General features: G+C 41.6%; 1 protein-coding gene and 1 long non-coding RNA gene across 4 annotated transcripts in view; one reads left to right on the top strand and one right to left on the bottom strand.

Moving 5' to 3' along the window:
- Nucleotides 1–13,111, top strand: part of LOC147315679 (uncharacterized) — a 36,216-nt gene extending 23,105 nt beyond the window's left edge. The window contains exons 15-17 of one of the 3 annotated variants that reach the window (XR_015124380.1): nucleotides 446–691; nucleotides 1,275–1,471; nucleotides 9,896–13,111. Coding sequence is in view for 2 of the 3 variants with exons in the window: in XM_086258655.1 (XP_086114781.1) it covers nucleotides 446–680 (235 nt within the window). In the remaining variant the exon portion in view is untranslated. The other 2 variants (XM_086258655.1, XM_086258654.1) reach the window with 2 other exon arrangements.
- Nucleotides 10,400–20,253, bottom strand: part of LOC147315680 (uncharacterized) — a 57,635-nt gene continuing 47,781 nt past the window's right edge. The window contains exons 4-5 of the long non-coding RNA XR_015124381.1: nucleotides 11,228–11,283; nucleotides 10,400–11,034 (exon numbers count right to left, since the gene is read on the bottom strand). This is a non-coding gene — a long non-coding RNA (uncharacterized LOC147315680). The remainder of the gene's footprint in view (nucleotides 11,035–11,227; nucleotides 11,284–20,253) is intronic.

Below are 20,253 nucleotides of genomic sequence, written 5' to 3' on the forward strand. Positions count from 1 at the left end.
CATGCAATTAAGAAATTATAGAATTACAGCGAGTACGAACTGTGCTTAGAGACACTGCCCATCATTTAAAACAATACTGCAGGGGAAAAAGAAGTCTGTGTGACAGAATCACAGTAGCTGAAAAGAGTCTTTCAGGCTCGCTGTTTGTGTTCCTTTATCGCAGCATTCGCGCCAATGCTCTTTACACAGCTAATGAAAAAATACAAGGAGCTGCTCTAAGTTTAACCTGGGTGTCTATAAAGAAAAACTAATAGAGGGCTTTTAACGAGCTCTGTGTAAATGTGTAGCTTTTTCAGTTTTAATGCTCTGTGATTTGAAGAGCATTTTTTGTGTGTTACATAAGCCGAGGTCTTACATTTACCTGCAAAGATGTATTTTTTCTCCATACATAACTTGAAATAAAGATCTAACACGTTATCTTTGCATGTGTGTGTTTTGCTATCAGATTGGTGGAGGTGAACGGTGTGTCGGTGGTCAACTCAACACACGGAGAGCTGACCGACCTCCTGCGGCAGGGCCCCAGCATTCAAGTCGTGGTCCTTCGTCAGCCTCCGCCTGCCCTCCCCTCCCCTCCGTCCCTGCAGCACATGGTCAGCTGTGATCTGGAGCAAACATGCTGCCCAGGGGGAGACGTGGGCAGCACAGAAACCCATCCTCAGCGCAGGGTGATAGCCATATGATGTCCAGTAATGTGAGATGCCATGTCGTCTTTTGTTGTTTTTACTGTACTGATGACACTATTCATCATAAGTTGTTGACAGCTGCCTTTTAGTTCAGAATATCAAATAGCAATACGCCTGTTTTTCACCATGTGTGCACCAGCTTGTTTTTGGTATTTATTAGCATGAAATGCATTTCAATGTATGCCTGGAGGAACAGCTATTAAAAAAAAAAAGCAAGACAAGAAAAGACTACATTTCCCTGTTTTATATCCTCTTTTGTTTTCAACTAAAACGAAGAAGCACAGAGTCTGACAGTTTCACTCCACTAGATATGTGATAAGCATTTCTTTTAACATCCACCAGAGTAGTTACTGAGGGTGTCACAATGTAAGACTGATTACTGTGCATGCTTCAACTTTTTAAAAACACATGTAAGGCTGGAAATAGTCTTACAAAAGTGATCTAATTTACAGGCACATCCAAAAGCATCCTGCCTGCACAGGTTTGTCTCTTAGATCGTCTGGTCAGCGTTCGGAGCAAAATATTTCTTAAAAAGATGAGTCACACCCCCCATCCCCTTTCTAACTTGTAATGTAATCCACTGTGCTGTAGGAATAAACCCTTGAGCCCGGAAATGCCTCATTTCTCAGCCTCGTTCTCCCTCGTAAAGTGGCAGTGGATCATGCAAGTCTGACAGAAAGACAGCAAAAACACTACCAAACCCTGACCCAGACCCCAAGGGTCCAAAGAGCCTGAGAGGAAGAGTGATGAGACCAGTTTGGCTTGTCAGTTGATGAGAAAGGTCACAGGTCAGTCACCGACACATTTGTGCCTTAATGGTTTTGCAATCAAAGCCAAATGAGCTCCATATAATCCAGATGATGAGAGAGATGGTATTTTCTCGTTGCCAAACAGACCCGCAGCGAGGGAGGAGCGTGATACTGGCAAGCTGGAGATTTGAAATGCTTAGTCACAGGCATGGGAAATTGAAGTCAACCGCGCCACAACATGTTCATCTACCCACTGACACATATGAACCAAAATGACATACTTTGGGAAGGATAACAATACAATGAGAAGTTATCCAAAGCCACAAAACAATGCAATAGCAGGGTGTGGACACTTATAGCTTCATAGCAAGGCTGTGGGAGACTGAAAGAACTGAGAAAGGGAGGAAGAGTGGGAGAGGAATTAAAAATCATGATCACGCTCGCTGTCAAAATAACCATGTAGCAGCAACTGAAGTCAGTCTAGCCTATTCTTCCATTCGGGGTAGAGAGACGAGGAGAGAAATTCATAGCTCAGTAAAGTTAAGCCACACAGAGACAGAAGGCAGAGGAGAGAATGTGTCATGGCTGCCTTCATGGAAATAAATTAACACTGGAGAAAATGAGGCAAAATCCTATAAACACTACTGCTGGAAAGAGAACATGGGATTCCCAGTGACCAACACACCCGAGAACACACACTCGCAGGCTTTGATACCCCGGCTATAAACTACTGCAGGCTGTCAATCTGACAAAAAAAAAAAAAATTAGGAGAAATCCATCTGGGTGAGTAACTGAAGTGACAACATGAGACCTGCTAAAGTCTTCAAAGTCAAAAAGATGAGCTGCGGGAGCTTACATTCTACTGTACACTAGTCGGGAACATCTGCAGTGAGTTTGAAATGTATACTGGCCTCTTCCTATTCTGCTGAGGCGCCTCAGGTTGACCCAGGCTGTACCTGACACATAGTGGCACAGAGCAGCTTACGCTGCATCTGGTTTGCCTTAGCAGCCTCGATAAAGCTACATCCAGCACATGCTGATAAGCTCAGAGAAGAGCCCGCTGTGGCTGGATTTCTCTCTTCCACCCAGCGAGCCCGAGCTTCCCACTCCTCAATCTCCGCTCCCTCCCACCTCCGTCAACTCTCTAACCACCTCATGACATTTAAGGGTGCCTGGCATCCGTTTGAAGTGGGAGAGGGGGCATTAGCTCTGGTTTCCTGCCCAAATCCCACACAACCCAATAAAATGCATGCAGGTCTGAAGCGAACCAAAGGAATTCCTTTTCACTGAAACGTTAAACAAACAAGTTTGGCATTTAGCCTCATATTACACTTTACAGTACAGAGCATTGTTTCCTAACGCAGAAACAACTCGGCCTCCTTGTTTTCTTTGTAATAATAATGCTCTTGTGTGTTGTGTTTGTATCCGCTCCAAAGACTCCAAATTACAGTTCACTGCAAATGTTAATTACAGTACACAATAATTGTTAATTCATGTAAAACAATTCATATTCGGGCGATTATGTAGCTTTGCGGTTAAGGATTATGTGACAATTCAGCTCTGCACCATCCCGTCTCTTATATTTCAGTAATCACTCAAGTGCAGTGGGAGCTAGGAAGGTCAGCCTCAAATCCCAGGGGCTTTTGATTTCATTTTGCTGAGGTGGAAATGGGACCTCTGCCTTTTCCTCCGGCAGATCTCACACTAAGTAGCTCCACTAGGCACTTGAGAAAGTCCCCGGTCTCCTGGTGACCACTATTTTATATTATTTGACCTTTGTCTCTGGTTTATTCTCCCCTGCGTTCATTACCACAAGGAGGATGTGAGGAAATACTGCCATCTACTGGGAATCCCACAAACATCAGTGATGCTCCCACAATTGTCTTGTTGGTGCGCATGAGAAAATGCCTCTTGGGCTTGATTATGAAGTGATTCTGATTAGATCCCATTATTCATACAGAACAGGGAATGTATAACAATTATCCTCCTCGTGTGGATGAATTCTCGAGGTTGGGAAAAACACATTTTGAACAGTAATCAGTAATGTAATCTTCTGATAGATTTATTTGAATAATGCGCAAAATAGATGCACGTCTTCCTTGTCCAGGTGCTGAGCTCAAAACAAATCGACTGCAACTTCTGCACAATGGCTCATAACGCTGATATTACACAGACTTTAATAACTTCAGTGGCCTCATGATTTTTGCATATCTAATATACATATAAAAAACAATTAAGTCAAACATTTATTATCATATTTCTGAATTCTGGCTAATTTCAGCTTCGTCTGAAAAACCCTGCATGCATCGCTTCTTAAAAATATAAATAAACCCCTGTTTACTCCATCAACAATTTCTCACTCATCCAAGAACTCAAACAATCAGCATTTGCAGTGAGATCACTGAATATATTGAAACCCTGCATTTATTCATTTTCCCCTATGCCTGCAACACGAGCACGGCTGCTATGTAAATGAGAGCTCGTCTCAGCTTATTTACTGTGCAACACAAGCATGATAAAGAACAACATGAGTAATTGATGGCTATACTTTGTGCTTAATGTTGGCTTAACTACCCCAAATGACCGTGTATAGGTTAGATATGACATAAGCTCCCGAGAGACATTTAACACTCACAGTGCAGCTTAATTAAAAGGGTAATGAAAAGGCCATTAGGATTAAGTCTAAGGTGTGTTTTGGATGAGATAAATATGTTGGGGAAATCGCTTTGTGTAGCTTTGCCAGCGGGCAGTGATTGAGAAAGGTCAGCATAAGGTGTTAAGTCATTTTCCCATCTATTCTCTGAAATATAGAGAACATAATGGTCCGTGTCTCCGTCCAGTGAAAGGTTTAATTAAAAGGAGATGAAGCTGGTGATAAGAAAAATCATTGTGGGATGAGTGGCAGGGATATTTTGAATTGTGTAGAAGAATTGTAGCACAGACTATAAAGGGGGGAAGGAAATCATATGAAAAAAATGAGGTGGATAATACATAAAAAGGGTTTTAAGCCTCTGATGATCCGTGGTTTCCTCTCTTCTTTTAGTCGCTGCTGTTGGGTTTACTTGTATAATAAAAAGGAAATATCTTCCCACACTCTGAACAACAAATAGTTCATTTATAAACCTCCGGGCAATTTCTGGCAGTGGGAACCGTTCTGGCATTACTTCTATGCTGTGAGTAGGCTCATCGAGGAAGGAAAGGAGAGGCAGTGAATAAACAAATCCACAAAAAAACCAAACCAGGAATTGTCATGTGTTTGGCATAAATAATCCTACAATAAAGACAGAGTATCCAGTATTGAAACGATCGACACAGGGAAATGATGGGTGTCCATGTTATGACTTGTGATGTGCATAATTCAAGTAAGAGCTTGATTTCGTGTACTGCATTGCAATTCACTTTGGTGTTGTAAAGATGATTACAAATCCTGTCTAGCCACGCAGCTCAGTCCCTCGTGATCCTCCTCTGATTATACTCTAGGTGGCAGTAGAGGTCTCAAAATCCTCCCTGTTAGCTACAAGAAATGGCAAACACTCTGAAAGTCTCTCAGTGAAACCCAACACTTGCAAACAGGGATGTTTCACAAGCATCCACGTTTGAAAGAGTGCCAGGCAAATCCTTAGCTCGAGCTGATTATTTGCTCCTCTATGGTTTGGAAAGTAGGCCAAGGCACCACTGATTCGGATTTGCAATAAAGGTTTAACACAAGCCAGAATAAAAACAAAAAACAAAAACCACATATCAAGCTGAAGAACCGACATTCTGATATACGAATATCAGGTTAAGGTTCTTCGTCCTCAAGTAACTGATTTTAGAGACATAGTCTTTAAATAGAGTTACTACATGCTGTTTGCATCCTAGTTTCAGAATAAATTCAACTGAACTCAAAAGGGTAAAAACAGTAGATGTGAACTTTCAACAGAAGATGTCTTTGGTGCCATACTTGTTGCTTTTAACACATTATATATGAAATATAACCCCAGCTAGTTCCTTCAAACTGACATCACACACTATCTTCACAAATGCACACTTAGACGGCGTGACGAAGCAAGCTGCATGAAACAGTGTGCTTGACTATATATTATTTAATGTGATTTTATGGGCTGCACACTGAGGCACAAACACACACACACACGAACAAATAAAAGGGTTTACGTGGAGTGGTTGATGGCGAGTGAACAGGCCAGAAGAGATGGAAGAAGCACACCGGGGGGAATGATGAGAGGAAATGATGCGCATGATGAGTGCTGAATGGTTGGCCAGTGGGACAGACCCTGTCAGACTGTCTGCTAAAGGGGTGGAAGACACAGAGAGAGAGGACAAGAAGGAGAGACAGAGAGAGCACAAAACAGCAGGAGCAAAATGATGATCAGTGTCAAAATTCTATTACTCTGTGACAACCAACCAAGGTTTCCCCTGTCTCGTTCACGAGCACAGTGACTGTGCTCCATCTCTGTCGCGCGGCTACAGCAGACCGCCGGGCGATTACTAACTCGGAGGTTTCGCACATAGAAAAGCAGGCCAGTAAGATGTTTTATTTAACTCTTATTACATAAATTCTGCGTCGTAGTTCATATTCCTTTGCGCGGGTATTTCTGTAGCACAGAAATGTCTGCGGCTCCCGGTACTGTATTGAGTGTCATTTGCTGCTCTTATCTTCAAGCTTTTCATCTGCAGAGCGGGCCCTCACACAGAAACAATGATGACCCAGTTCTGAGTTTGTCTCTGTCTTACAGCCAGTTCTCTTCTGTCCTAATCATAGTCCCTGAGCTCCAAGAGCTGCAGCGCTACCAAAACATGGGAGGGGAGGAGAGGGGAAGGGGGGCAAGGAGAGATAAAAAGAGAGGGAGTGGCAGAAAGAAAGTCAGCATAAGAAGGAGGGAAGAAAAACGTAATCTCCGAGGAGGAAGAAGAGAAAGGTTGACAAAATATAAGGCTGGATGGATAGATATGTTCACGTTTAGAAATAGAACGACAGAGAAGGTTAAACCACTGTACCTTCTCTGATTAGTTCCCTATGGAGAGCACATCTAAAGGCAGGATTGATGCCATGACAGGTTGGAGAAAAAGGCAAAAGGAGGCCTGATGCACCGTGCTCCTTCATCTGCACAGATGTCTCTGGAGATACAGGAAATCAGGTCATTCTGTTCCTCATCAGGTGTGACTATTCATTCGCTAGCAGGGTTGAGGAACCCTGTTGTGCTTATGTAATACATAACACAGGACCGCACTTCTCAGCAATCCACCTGAATGTACAATAAGCGCATCCAGCTATACGCTCAGATCATTTCTTTTCTTTAATAAGTTGATCTTTTGAAAAAGAAAACAAAGATGTTGGAGTGACATAAAAGCTGTAAGGCAGCTGTTTGTAATCAATGGATTTTCTTGGAATCAACAAGCCTGACAAACTGCAGCTTTTTTCACAGTGCCGTGTCCTGAAAATCTGCCTAAACGAGTTACATATACTGCAGTGACTTTTTCTGATGCTTTATTCAGGATGCATGTCTGAAGCACAACATAACCTTCCTGTATAAGTGAGGAGACGCACATATTCAGTTCACAGTTTGGTTCAAAATGTGTCTGCAGTTGCTTTTGAAATTGGTTTTAGATTTTCAGAAATGCTTTAACAGTTTGAGTTTTCACATATTTCCCCTCCTTACCGACAAGATCGATTCGACTCCTATTTCTGTCTTTTCCGCTAATGAGAAGCAACAGCAAGGAGGTAGGAAGCTTGGTCGGGAAACAGCAGGGAAACAGGCAGCTCAGCTCTCTCCAAAGGTTAAAAGCTAAAGCCCACTAATGTACAAGTTGTGTCTCTTTTATTTAACTGTACAATGAACCTGTTGTGTGCTAGCTTTTGGCATGGCTCTGGGATAATCACTGCAGCTTGTAAAGAAATAGTCCACTCTTTGCTCCACACTGTTTGGGTAAAATTCATACTTTAAACTCTGCTCCACTTTTTTGCTGAGAATCAATTTTCCCCCTCATCGTATTTCTCAGAACCGATCTCTTAAGATGCTCGAGGCTGTTTAGGCGTCTAGCTTACATGTGGAGTTGCATGTTGCATCATGGAAGCATCATATGCAGAATCTGGGAGATGATCTCCAAGTACGAGGAAAGCGGCACTACTCTGACAGTAGCTTCGTGTTAATGTCACTCAGATCTACTGTCAGTGATGCAAATGGACGGAAGAGTAAACAGTGGACAAATTGTGCATCCAGCATGAAACTCGCTCCCTCTCCCAGACACCCTTGTCACTGGGGTTAGTGCCAGATGGGGACTGTAGAGAGGGATTTGACCTTGCCCGTCTCCCTGTATCTGGCACAGTACTCAGCACAAGGATGATATTAGTTGACAATAAACATGTGGTTTATTGGGAAAAAAATATAGGCAATTCTATTAGAGAATACAAGGTGACCTCTTGCGTAGCATTTGAATGTAATGTGACCAGACAGGACAGCCAAAGTGGACCGTATGCTGTCTCTTTACATCCTTTGCGAGTGGGGGAGGGGAGGTGTGAATGAAATTGAGTGAGCGGTCAAGAGCGCCAAAGCTGGAGAGGCACAGAGTTGGCATGAAGCTGGCAACGAGCATTTTTTCTTTTCTTTTTTTTTGGGGGGGGGGGTCCCTTGCCTGGCAGTGTCTTTCTACTGGAGTAGATGGGCCACATCTCAATGACTCCTAAGCTGTCTGTATTATGCTAAGACATGTATCCTTGAGGGAGCATGGATTGGAGTTGAATGTCACACAAGGACAGAGATTTAGCAGTGCCAATAAAAGGATACCAGCTACAAGTCCTGGATGACGCACAGCCCTGCATTTACATAAATTTGTGTAAAGAGCCACGTTTACATCCGTTGATATTTCTTCAGCACACAATCACCGCTAAAATCTGCCTACTTTTTATAGCGCTGCAGTGAAAAGTTTAAAGTGGAAATTTAGAGCAATAAACATTGAATTGACACTATTTAGACGCATGGCTCCAAAGGCTAATAAATATAGACATCTGTGCTGAGTTTGTGCTGGTGCTATCTGGGAGTTTAACTGTGATATATATATCTCTGACGTGAAGAGATGAATTACACCCTCAGCTCATTTCCTTCTCCTTCCCAACCTTTACACAAGGTGACCTTGCGTGAAACATAATTTACAACTGAATGACATGTTTGCCGCTTAGCCGATCTGTACAACTAAATTGTACAATTCAACGACGGAGCAATTGCATCCATATGCGAGCCATCTGCTTTGCTTTCGCTGATCCTTTCTTTCCACTATGAGACTGCAAACAGCTATGGCACGTATGGTGGATAAACAAAGCGCAGATGTCATTTCAGTGTGATCAACAACTTCCAGCTTATCTTCCGGTAAATTGGGAGCTAAACTGCTGCAAAAGCAGTGGTGAATGTGGACTGGGTGCTGAACCAGAAATGACTTCATGCTAGCTGGCTTGTGATTTGCCCTACTATATTTACTGCGTGTAGTGCAACTGTAACCAAGATGCAACCACTAACTGGATTCCCTTGACTTCCCTTGCGGTCTAAATCACTGACAGTATTGGGTGCACCTTGTCACCCCTCCTCCGTGCTCCACCAGCCGGTGGCTGATGTTGTGAAATATTGATTTGCATGTCACCACACCTTGGCTTCGCTGTCAGGTTTATTTAGAAGAAGCTTCTTTACTGGCCCTTCGATGCCAGTCTTGTGGCTTAAGCCAGAGCAGAGGTGCAAAAGGCGGGGTGAAAAGTCCCTCGGAGTGAAAGCCAAAATGCACACAAGAAGGCTAAAAAGCACAATGTCGTGCAGGGATTCTCATCATCTAGCAGTGCTCATAAGATCAATACTCTACTGGCTGCCATGGTGTAGGAAGCTTCACATAGGTACTGTATTTAGGGCACAAGCCTGCAGTTATTCATGCAAAGGAAGGAAGTTTGAGGCATCAAATGAGGTTGTGCACTGTATTTCCCAATTAGTCATTTCAGCATGGATACACTTTTATGCTTTGTGTAAACAGCCCACAGCCTTGCCTAAACCTAGACATACACACACACCTTAGTTGATACACACAGGCACAAACTTACTGAGAGGAAGGAGTGCTAGCTTCAGAGTTGCTTCTGAGACAGGATGGCCTTTGCCAAAAACACAAGGTAAAAGGTTATTCACTTGTCACAGAGTCAGTATAACGTCCCCGGTTCAATGGTCTATAGACAGATTTCAGGCTGAACACTAACAAGATGACCTTTTCATCTACAGTACGCAAACGACAAATTGATGTTAATGCCTTGACTCGAAAGCCTTTTAGTCTTCTTCTTAACTGCAAGGCTTTTTTTTGGTTTCGCTTAAGAAGAGAGACACTGCTGCAACCCTGGGCTGGCAGAGAAACCCAGCAGAGAAAGTGTCACGCAGATCTTTTTTCTTTGGCTGATGGTTGATGCATTTGTTTACCACCTTTTTTTTCCCCCTACAGTGAATTTTAGAAGCTGCTTCAGTCACAAGACGACAGCCCATCATGAAGCAAGAAACCAGTGGCCTTTATTTTCCCTGCCATGGTCCTTGACATCGTCTGAATGGCAGTGAAGAAGAAATCTACCGAGACAACAGAGGCAGGCAGACAGGGCGAGGGGAGAGGAGCGAAGAAGAGAGGCAGAAAAAAGAAGACAGACAGACATGATCTGGGGACAGAATAAAGGAGAAAGGCCGCATCACCGTCAATAAGAAAAAGACTCCAACAACCACCTTGTGTCAATGTCAAGTCTGTAAAAAACACACCGCATGAAAGCCAGAGAGAGGTGAGTCACAATATGCACTTGAACCATGAGAGGCCAATTCAAACACTACCACGCTGGGATGGATATTGCAGGGTGCATTGTGGGATAGCCTGATTATGGGGGAAGCAAAAGAGAGGAGGTGAGGGAATGAGTAACACAGGATTGGTCTCCATTATGCTCTCAGTGTGAAATCCAAACTCTTTATTGTTGTCATTAGCTCATCCTGTGTCCCACTTCTGAAGATTTGCATCATCCCCTCTAAACCCTGTTTATTTATTTATTTGCATGGAAAATATAGGTCATGCATTCATACAGGGCCATACATTTTTAATAGTTTCGCAGCTTTAATTCAAATGTCTGCAAGCTTCCCCGTGAGCCAATCTGCCACAGACGAACTGAGCCCAAACAACATCAACAATGCATGGAGGGGCTGGGTGTCTTTGCGAGAACCTGGGGTATTTAGAAACACCCCTGTTAATTTGTCTGTGGTGTGATAATGAATGAATCCTCTTTTCATACTGTGTGCTGTGAAAGCGAAGAACGGACAGAAATCTCTGCTTAATGCTGAAACTAACCCAGCATTGTTGTTAATGAGCATTATTTAACACGGGACCACATCAGGCAAACAGCAATGAAAAAGGTAGATGTGAAATGTCTATGCTGTGATCATCCGAGTAACCCGATCAGTTACATACTTTTGTGAGACAGCCGCAAATAATTTCATCCTTGTTTATGTTGATCAGTCTGGCTCCATTTCTAGGAGGCATGAAGGAGCCCAGAGGCTGTATGTGGCCTTTTCCTCTCCCACAGCATGCTCCATCATTTCCACTCTTATGTCCTTAAAAAGAAAATAGAGAAAGGTCACTGTGTCTGTATCTTCAGCAGCAATCATCACTTCTGTCACTGTATGAGTCTAACATGTGTGCTCGCTCAAATTATCATCCTTAACGTGATAGTTTAAAAAAAACAAAACAGTTTAGAGAAAATGTCCTCTTTCAGTGGGACTGCACTGTTACCAGTGGTTTGTTTACCTAGTGGTTTGGATGTTTCACCAGCACTCAAGTCCTACCGCCAAAGCGACGAGTCTCTGGTATATTGATGAAAAGAAAGAGAAAGATTGATACTGTGGTTCCACTGATTCATTTTACGTCCATTAAATCTGATTAGACCGAGATCTGAAGCCCTCTGCTCGAGAACAAGGGAACGTCGGCGTCACTTTTAAACAGGGTTCCTTCTGGGTAGCAACAAAGCGGTAACTGTCTCTCGGATGACAACAGGAGATAAAATGACAATGAGGGGAAGATGTTAAGGACTATTTGATTCTTCATTTATTACCTTTCTCACATCAGCAGTTTGCCAAGTGACACCGCATTTCAATTACTATCATTTTCCCGCCATGAAAGCCCGCTGCATTAAATGTGTGCCAAATTACTGACTTCTGTTTGTTGCTTTTGATCTCAATAGAGGCGCATCTGTTTGAAACACGTTTAGTTCGGTGTCTGCTGCAATCACTAATGACAACATTTACCTGCAAATAAAGCCACGATTGTATGCGCGCTTTAAAGTGTAATCTATTAAGTAACAGGGCTGCGCACATTAACAAGTCTGCATTTTTTGTGCAGGAAAGACAGAGCCGCTTCTTTTAGACAACCGTCATCCAGCTGCGGCAACAATGATACAAATGACGGTTGTTAGTTATGCTTGATAGAACAAAAGCAGACTGTTCCTCAGCTGAGCGGAGCGGTACTGTTATATCTTGAATGCATTAGATGGAGAGAAAAAAAATCAATAAATGTCTGTTCAGCCTAGCAGAGGAAAACATATTTTTTTATTTTACGCTCTGTCTAAAAATTAATTTGCCAAGAAAACAGAATTTAACCATGGCTAAGTTGAGGCATTTTTGCATTTGTGTGGCCATCCTCCTGGCCACACAAAGCCCTATTCTAATTAATTCTACATACCATCATTGTATCGTGCAATTAAGAATTTATCTAGCTTGTCTACATATTTCTGAAAGAATAACAGTTTAATGATTAAAGTCAGGAAGTCCTCCACGCAATGTCTTAAATAACCTTCATATGAATTAATTTTGTTTGACATGAAGAAATTATATAGTTTGAGTTAGTAACCACACTTGCATTCACATCAGCAATGAAATAAACCACCTGTAGACTAATCTAAGAAGACATAAAGCTGTAACTGCTGCTTTTACAAATCAGTCTAATCAAAATCAGACTGCTGTGACCCTCTGTTCATATCGTACTACTCTTGCTTTACTGGAACACATACATAAAATATTGATTGGAGAAAATGACCATTTTTAAAAACTGTCTTCATTTTAGAATTAAATACACAAGATAATAAAGTAGACAAAATCTGCATGAGTGGGAATACTTTGTGAATTCACTGTAACAAGCTAACCTGCTATTCTAAAGTTCAGGTTATGGTAAGAATTAGTTCCTTTAATGCGCTGAAGAAAACAGGGAGTGTTTACAAAAGATGGACATAGTTGCTCTGACACTGGATGCTGCTTTCTGTACTGTCCTTTTGAAGCTTTGATTTTGGCATTTTCTCTGTTGTGCTCTTGGTTTCAGTTCTTAAACCACACGCAGGAGCAAAGGGTGGACCGGACTGAGAATACTGTCACTCTCGAGGTAGCCATGTCCACAAGCACATTCTGTTTGCTGTCTATTTAACTCCAACTCTCTCTCTCTGTTAAACAGAGCCAGAGACCATAAAATCATCAGTTTTTCCCCCTTGGGTCTCAAACAAGTAAGGAGGAAGTTTGTTTTCTCATAGACTTCAGGGGTAGCTGTAGCTCAGGAGGTAGGGCACCAGTCAGAAGGCCTGTGGTCCGAACCTTGGCTCCTCCAGCCTACAAGCTCAGGCGCATCTTTGGGCTAGGATGTTAAACTCAGAGTGTGTGTGTGAATGTTAGGCAAGGCGCTTAGGCATAGAAAAAAAGCTCTTGTATAAATGTGTGTGATTGGGTGAATGTGACTAACATTAAAAAGCACTTTGAATTCTCAGTTAGAGTACAAAAGTACTATACAAGTACAAGTACATTTGTAGAATCTTTAGACTTCCTTTTGCAACCAGAGGCTGGACCTCCTGACAGCAACCTCAGACAGTGCAGCTTTGTCTGTGTTAACATGAATGCTCACACTAGCACCCTGACAATTAACCAAAACTGTACCAAAACATAGTGGACATAATGACATAAAAACAATTTCAGGACCATAATTTGCACTTTTGAAAGCAGCACGTACAAAACAGGACCGATCTGTTTTGTTTTTTCCAAACAAACGACACTGTTTAATGATTTAACAACATCGTCAATTCTCAAACTCGGCTCAAACGAAGACTTATAGCTGTGCTTGGATGTTTTCTGTTGATTTTTGCGCTTTGCACCAGCAGCGCCCGGTGCATGTAGCATCCCAGCTGTTGTAAAAGCAAAACCAGATATAGCCAGCTGGGTTCACAATTTATCAGGTTACAGTATAATGTCATTATATCACAAGTTAGTGGGAGCAGCTGGAGAGGCGGCATCAGGAAAAAGGGAAGAGAGAGAGATTGCCTAACGCTGATGCATTGTTGAGTCAGGGCTTTGATTAGGTGTGCTCTCATCCTGGAAGTAGATTGCAGCATCATTTTGTAAAATTCATTCACTTGTTCCAAGTCCCTTGACACAAGCTGCTAGCAACTATCAAGTGTAACCCACAAGAATCAAACTATGCAAGATTAAGATTCATATTAAGAAACAAGTTGTAGAATAATAAAAATATTAATAATAACGACATTATTATTATTTTTATTATTAGATGAAGAAAAATAATAAATAAAAAGACAACAAAAACAAAGCAAAGCTATTCTACAAGTGTCTGTCTGCATGATTGACTCTAGGAAAGTATCCGTGTGTGTCGACTATATATTTTTATCACAGTGAGTGCTGTGGTAATATTGCAGAGCTGCGATGAGCACCATCAGCCCTCTGTGGCACATCGGGGACAGCTGGATGTTGTCAGGCAGCTATAATGCTGATGAAAACGGGCTGATTGCAGCTCGCGGGCTCCTCCCACTTATAAATCAGCTTCACAGCACTCAGGGGTGGAATAGAGCAGCGACAAGCCGTGTCACACCTAGTGTACCGCATAGGTACTCTGCAGCAAACTGTATGTCCATATATCTGTCGTGCTGTGCTAGTGATACAGGAATATTGGCCAAAATGTAACATTTAGAATCATGACCATCACCTGCTTTTCTCACACAGTGTGCATCACTGTCATAATAAAATCAGTCACATGCATGCTTGTTATATTTTTGCTGTTTTGCAACCTTTTAAAAATCAAAAGAATGACAAGTTGATGCTGAAGGCTTTAACGCATTAAGACAAAAACGGTCTTATATCGTGTTACTCAGTGACAACGTTCAGTGATGTTCGGCCTTTTCTCTCGGCGGTGTTGAACGTGAGCTGAGAGGGATTTACACCACCCACATGGGCCGCACCACCGTCACACACATTTGAAATTAGAAAGCATAGTTGTGGCATGCAGCTCCAAAAGCAGTATCATTCTAATTAGTGAGCTTTGGCTCCGCTTCAGAAACAAATTGAGATGTAAAAGGTCTCAACATTTTTTTTCCCTCATAATGGCGTTGGACTTGATTGACGTCAGCACCTTTGAGAATGTAAATTCACAAATATGACATTGCTCAGGTGTACGACGCCTGTTATCTAATGTACCTCGAATCATTTTTGCAGTCAGCGGTATAAAAAGATGTTTAAATGTGCATCAGTGAAGTTTTATAAACCCTCAGCGGAATGATACATGCAGCGTGAGCAAATTAACCTGAACTATTTATCATTCACTGGCAGGTAGCACACACAGTAAAAAGGGCTTGTATTCGAATTCATTCGTTATCTCGTTTTCAGCGGTGTTACAGAAAAAAATATAATTAAAAACAACATAATCTATCATTCACTATTGACCTTTTAACAAAGTCTACTTGAATTAATTGTGCTGAGAAATTACCAGATGCCCAAAGGGCGAGCACACACAACAATGAAAAAAAAATATTGTTTTGAACTGTCAAGTAGAACTGACACCTTGCCTTGTTTGAGGCCTCAGAGAGGGTATTTTTTTCATTAGCACAGCTGAAACCATAATATGATAGTTATTTTGTGGCCATTATCCAAGCCGAGCTTTGATGACATTCATTTCCACTACAGCCTCGCAGCAGGGCAGATAAGGTTTTTGGTGGCAGAGCACCAAAACAACAGTCTCTTCCTCCTCCTCCTCCTCTAACCCGAGCATCTCTCAAACCCAAGAGAAACTAAAACAACTTGAAAAGTCATTGAGCTCTCACTAGTTTTTTAACATCTACCATTTTTTTGTGGTTTGAACTTTTGTGTCGCTGCTGACTTGCTGAACACTTTAAAAACCTTCCCACTAGAGATCCAGCGGATTGCTAACTGCTAACAGCTTTTCCCACAGTGACACCGATCCCGGTGTTGTTGGGTCAGATAACAAACAAACGTTGTCCAAATGTCTCAAAACAGTGCACCCTAATTGGCCACTTCATTAGGCACACTTGAAAGAGTTGCCAACTGCTCTTTAGGAGAAATATCTAATTAGCCAATCACATGGCAGTAATTCGTGTATTTAAACACATAGACACGGCCAAGAAAACCTGCTGAAGTTCAAAGCGAGCATCACAATGAGGAAGAAAGGTGAATTAAGTGGCAGTAAACCTTGCCATTGTTGTTAGTGTGAGTGTGTCAGAATCTGCTGCTCTGCTGAGGTTTTCCTACAAAACCATCTCTGGGGTTTATAAAAAACTGTCTGAAAAGAGAAAATATCCAGTGAGCAGCAGTTCTCTGGGTTTGGATGCCTTGTTGATGTCAGACGTCAGAGGAAAGTGGCCATACTGCTTTGGGCTGATAGGAAGGAAACCTGAACACACCACACATGTAACCTTGAAGCAGATGGGCTACAGCAGCAGAACACTTGTGTCAGCAAAGAACAGGAAACCAAGGCTTCAGTTCACAAAACATGAGCACATTACAACTGTGCTCGGCTCTTCATAATGGTTGCCTGTCCATTTCATTGTTGTTCTTGAAGTTTTATTGTTTGCTTTTAAAGACTTGTTTGCTTTTCAACACTTGAGGTCTTCAAATCACATTTAAAAATACACATTTTCTCCATGACAATTAGCTTGTAGTCAGTTTGAGTCAATATTTGGACACTTTTTAATCTTCTACTTTTAATAAAACCTTTTAAAGACTTTTTAATTGTATTTATTTTAAACTTATTGTTACTTTATTGTCTTATTTTTTATGTTTGTTTAATATGTGTTTTTTATTTTAATTCTGTCTTTTAATTGGAATTTGATCAAGTAAGCTGTTTTGTTTTAATTGGTCTATAAATAAAGCTGGATTGGATTGGATTGGATTGGAAAATTGGACAACAGAAGACTGGAAAAACGTTGGCTGGTCTGATAAATCGTGATTTCTTCACATTTGGCATAAACAACATGAAAGCATGGCTCCATCCTGCCTCGTATCAGGCCGCTGCTGGTGGTATAATGACATGGGGGATATTTTCTTGGTACACTTTAGACCCCTTAGTACCAATTGAGCGTTGTTTAAACACCACTGTGTTATCCATCCCTTTATGACCACAGTGTACCCATCCTCTGATGGTTGCTTCCAGCAGGATAATGCACCATGGTACAAAGCTCATGGACGTGCAGCCAACAAATCTCCAGAAACTGTGTGATGCTGTCATGTCAATATGGACTAAAACCTATGAGGAGTGAGGAATGAGCTAATCCAAGATGTCATACAAAATCTCGCAATCAACCGTGTTTTGGAAGTCCTGACAACAGGCACACCGGATCTGAAATTCCATTTGGTTTGGTAATGGTTATATTTTCCTACCATCCATCCTGTTTCAGAAAATATGTCTGAGATTAAAAAAAAAAATATGCAAATCATGTTTTGCAAATAAAAGCCAATCAAATATTTGGTCAGCTTCATTATTACCATCTGATGCTCCAAAATGAAATGGAATGAGATGTTTTTAAAGGTGTCATCACATTATCCTTATTAGTGTCATTTTGTTTATATTGCTGATAATAAAATTAGAAAAGGTCATTTTTCCCCCCCTGCGGGCTGCGTCAAGGCTTTGGAGAAATCATGAGAAATTAGCTGTGAGAAGGTTAAACCATCCACCTCCCACCCCAGCAGTAGGTAATTAGTATAAATGCATAAATCTAGGTGGTCGCAGCATAGGATAGATTCAAATAGCTGTGGAAAAATTTAAATGTTAATGCAGTGTCGGAGATTAAACTGAGAGAAGGAGAAGGGAGGGGGTCTGGGATAGAAGAGGATTAGGAAGCAGCTTTGAAGGGCTTTTCCCATGTGCTCCATACAACCATATCTCACTTTCTGCTTTTCTCCTGGTTTCTATAGGGACTGTTCTCACTCAGAAAACTCAATCTCCTCTCTGACCTTCTCTTGCCCAGCAATATCTGCTGTCTTCAACTTAAAATTTAATGATTTATGTTACGGGGACTTACTTTATGTCCCAATAACGATGACAAGCCTCCATAATGTGACCGTGTAAACAGATTTAGGTCCCAGTATGATAAGCACCATGTGGACCACAAACATATACACACACATAGAGTTTTATGCTGCAGTATAAAACATCGGGATTACCTGACAGCATCCATATCGCAGGAGGCTAAAATATCTGACCACACGACAACTCGATTACACTATTTTACTGTTAAGTAAATCAATTTAAAGTTTCCTCCAACCTAAAATATATCACACGGTTTAATAATCACATTGAACTGATATTAAAACACATAAATGTCTATTTTCATGTTTAGGATATGTTCACCATCCTCCCTTCGCTCTCATTCTTTTTGTATGAACATGACAGATATGATCTAGACAGCTGAGCACATCATTAATACTGTCCCACTGCTGCCTCCCTCCTGCTTTATTAAGACAGCCAGGAGACGCCCCCTTCTTCCTTAGCAAAAGGATCCTCATTACAAGCCTTCTCTTCGTCTCCTTATTCTTCCCCTCGCGCTCTCTTTGTTTTCTCCATGCCTGTATGTGCCTTGTCAGCACTCAGCTCCTTTGGTGCAGCTTGAATACATATGAAGCCTGTTTACATTAGCAAATGCACATACAGTATTTATCACCGTCTAACACAGTAGAAGTGCTAAAATAATGAGCAGTTCAAATATGTATTAGCAGACGATCCATTACGATCTGCATGATGGCTGGGCATTTTGTGTTAATACTCTGATTCCTGCATCTGCTTGGGTTGCAGACATTCTAAATCACATCACAGGATGAGCCATATGTTCAGCCTTTTCAGCGCTGATGGGACTCCCACCACCATCGTAGCAGCCTCGTCAACACATTGCTTTCCATATTTTTAGGTATCGGAGAGTCTGGTACTGTACTGCAGAAATAAGCATCTGTGTTCCACATGAGTCAGAGAGCATGCAGGCTTTACCTAAAGATCACTAAGCAGCTGATTTTATTTGACAACCACCTCCTGCCTGGTTGACATTATGCTAATCAGTGAAATCATTTGCCGATGTGAGGTTCGCTCGGAACTGCGGCCTGTTTGAGTTAAGCTGTCACTAAGTGAAATCAGAAACTGCGTGATGTGCAGGGGAGTTTGTGGATTAGAAATCCAATGCTGACCTACTAGAAGTCTTGGATACCGTAGTTGCATGATAATGAGCATATGAGGTTACATTGTTTGGTAGCTTAAAATGATGAAATGAAAATACAATACAATACAATACAAATACAATACAATTCTGGGCAGTAACCTGCATGCGCGGCCATATTGGAGGCACTCGGAGGTAAACACTGCAATGGATCAATGCCCGAAACCACAGAAAAGCTCCTCAAAATGCGTTATAGATGCAAAGGCATACAGGGCAGGACTTGTTCCGCAGGAAATGGCACGATATTTGGAAAAGTTAAGGTTTATTGGTGGTGCAGATCCAAACGAGTTGGCTCCTTCATCTTGGATCAATGACGACCCGGAGAGTCTTCCGTCTATTGCGTATTCTGATATCGTCAACGACCTGGTTTTCTCGCCCAGAAGACAGCAGAAGACCTTAAATCTTATAAAGGTTTGGAGGCCTATAACCAGATGGTGTATGGATGGGTGAGGGATATGCAGTATCAAGTCATCAGCGACAGATATGTTGTGAATGCTAAAGTAAGTAATGCAATAACATCTTTAATCAACCAAACCTTAACTGTATGATATCATCCCTTATCAAAAAGTAGTGTAATTCGAGTATATTTTATTAAGTATGCTTAACTATAGAAGAGAAATGAGCAGAACAAATTCGGATGTTGTCCGAATTTTGCCTTGTAGATCCTGGTTTAGCTTCGCCAACCATAACTGCCTCCTTTCCTCTGATAACTTTCGGCATTGTTCTCCCTGATTTGTAATAACTTTTGGCAGTCTATAAAACTGCAAATGTTTTTCACGGTCTGACCGATTGGTACAGCCAAAAACACGGCAATAATTCACCATTTCCTTTTGTTCGACGTTTGGAATCTGTTTGAGTGCGCGCGCTTTGTTTACATCCAGTATCTCCAATATGCTGACTTCCGGTTTGATGACGCACGGTGAAAACCCACTATACAACTGTACTTATATAGCACATTTAAAAAAAACAGCTTTACAGTAGAAACAGGAACATTAAGACATGATTAAAGAAAAGAATATTGACAAAGTAACACATATGTCAACAGCTTGAGGGCACTAATTATACAGGAGTAAAGGGAATATAAGGATAAAGTTACTGAGAACTGATATAACTAAAAGATAAAGTACATAGATAGTTTTTAAACGAGATTTAAAAGATAAAAGGGAGTCTGACCACGGATAGTGATGGGAAGGTTATTCCACAGGTTAGGTGCAACCAGGGCAAAAGCACAGTCACCCCTAGATTTAAGTCTAGATCTAGGCTCAACCAAGAGTAATTGGGCTGAAGACCTGAGGGC

Source organism: Aulonocara sp. 'chitande type north' Nkhata Bay, linkage group LG13 (assembly GCF_057382095.1).
Source record: "Aulonocara sp. 'chitande type north' Nkhata Bay isolate Kocher_YH1m ecotype deep benthic linkage group LG13, A_spYH_male_GT1.1, whole genome shotgun sequence".
Lineage (NCBI taxonomy): Eukaryota > Metazoa > Chordata > Actinopteri > Cichliformes > Cichlidae > Aulonocara > Aulonocara sp. 'chitande type north' Nkhata Bay.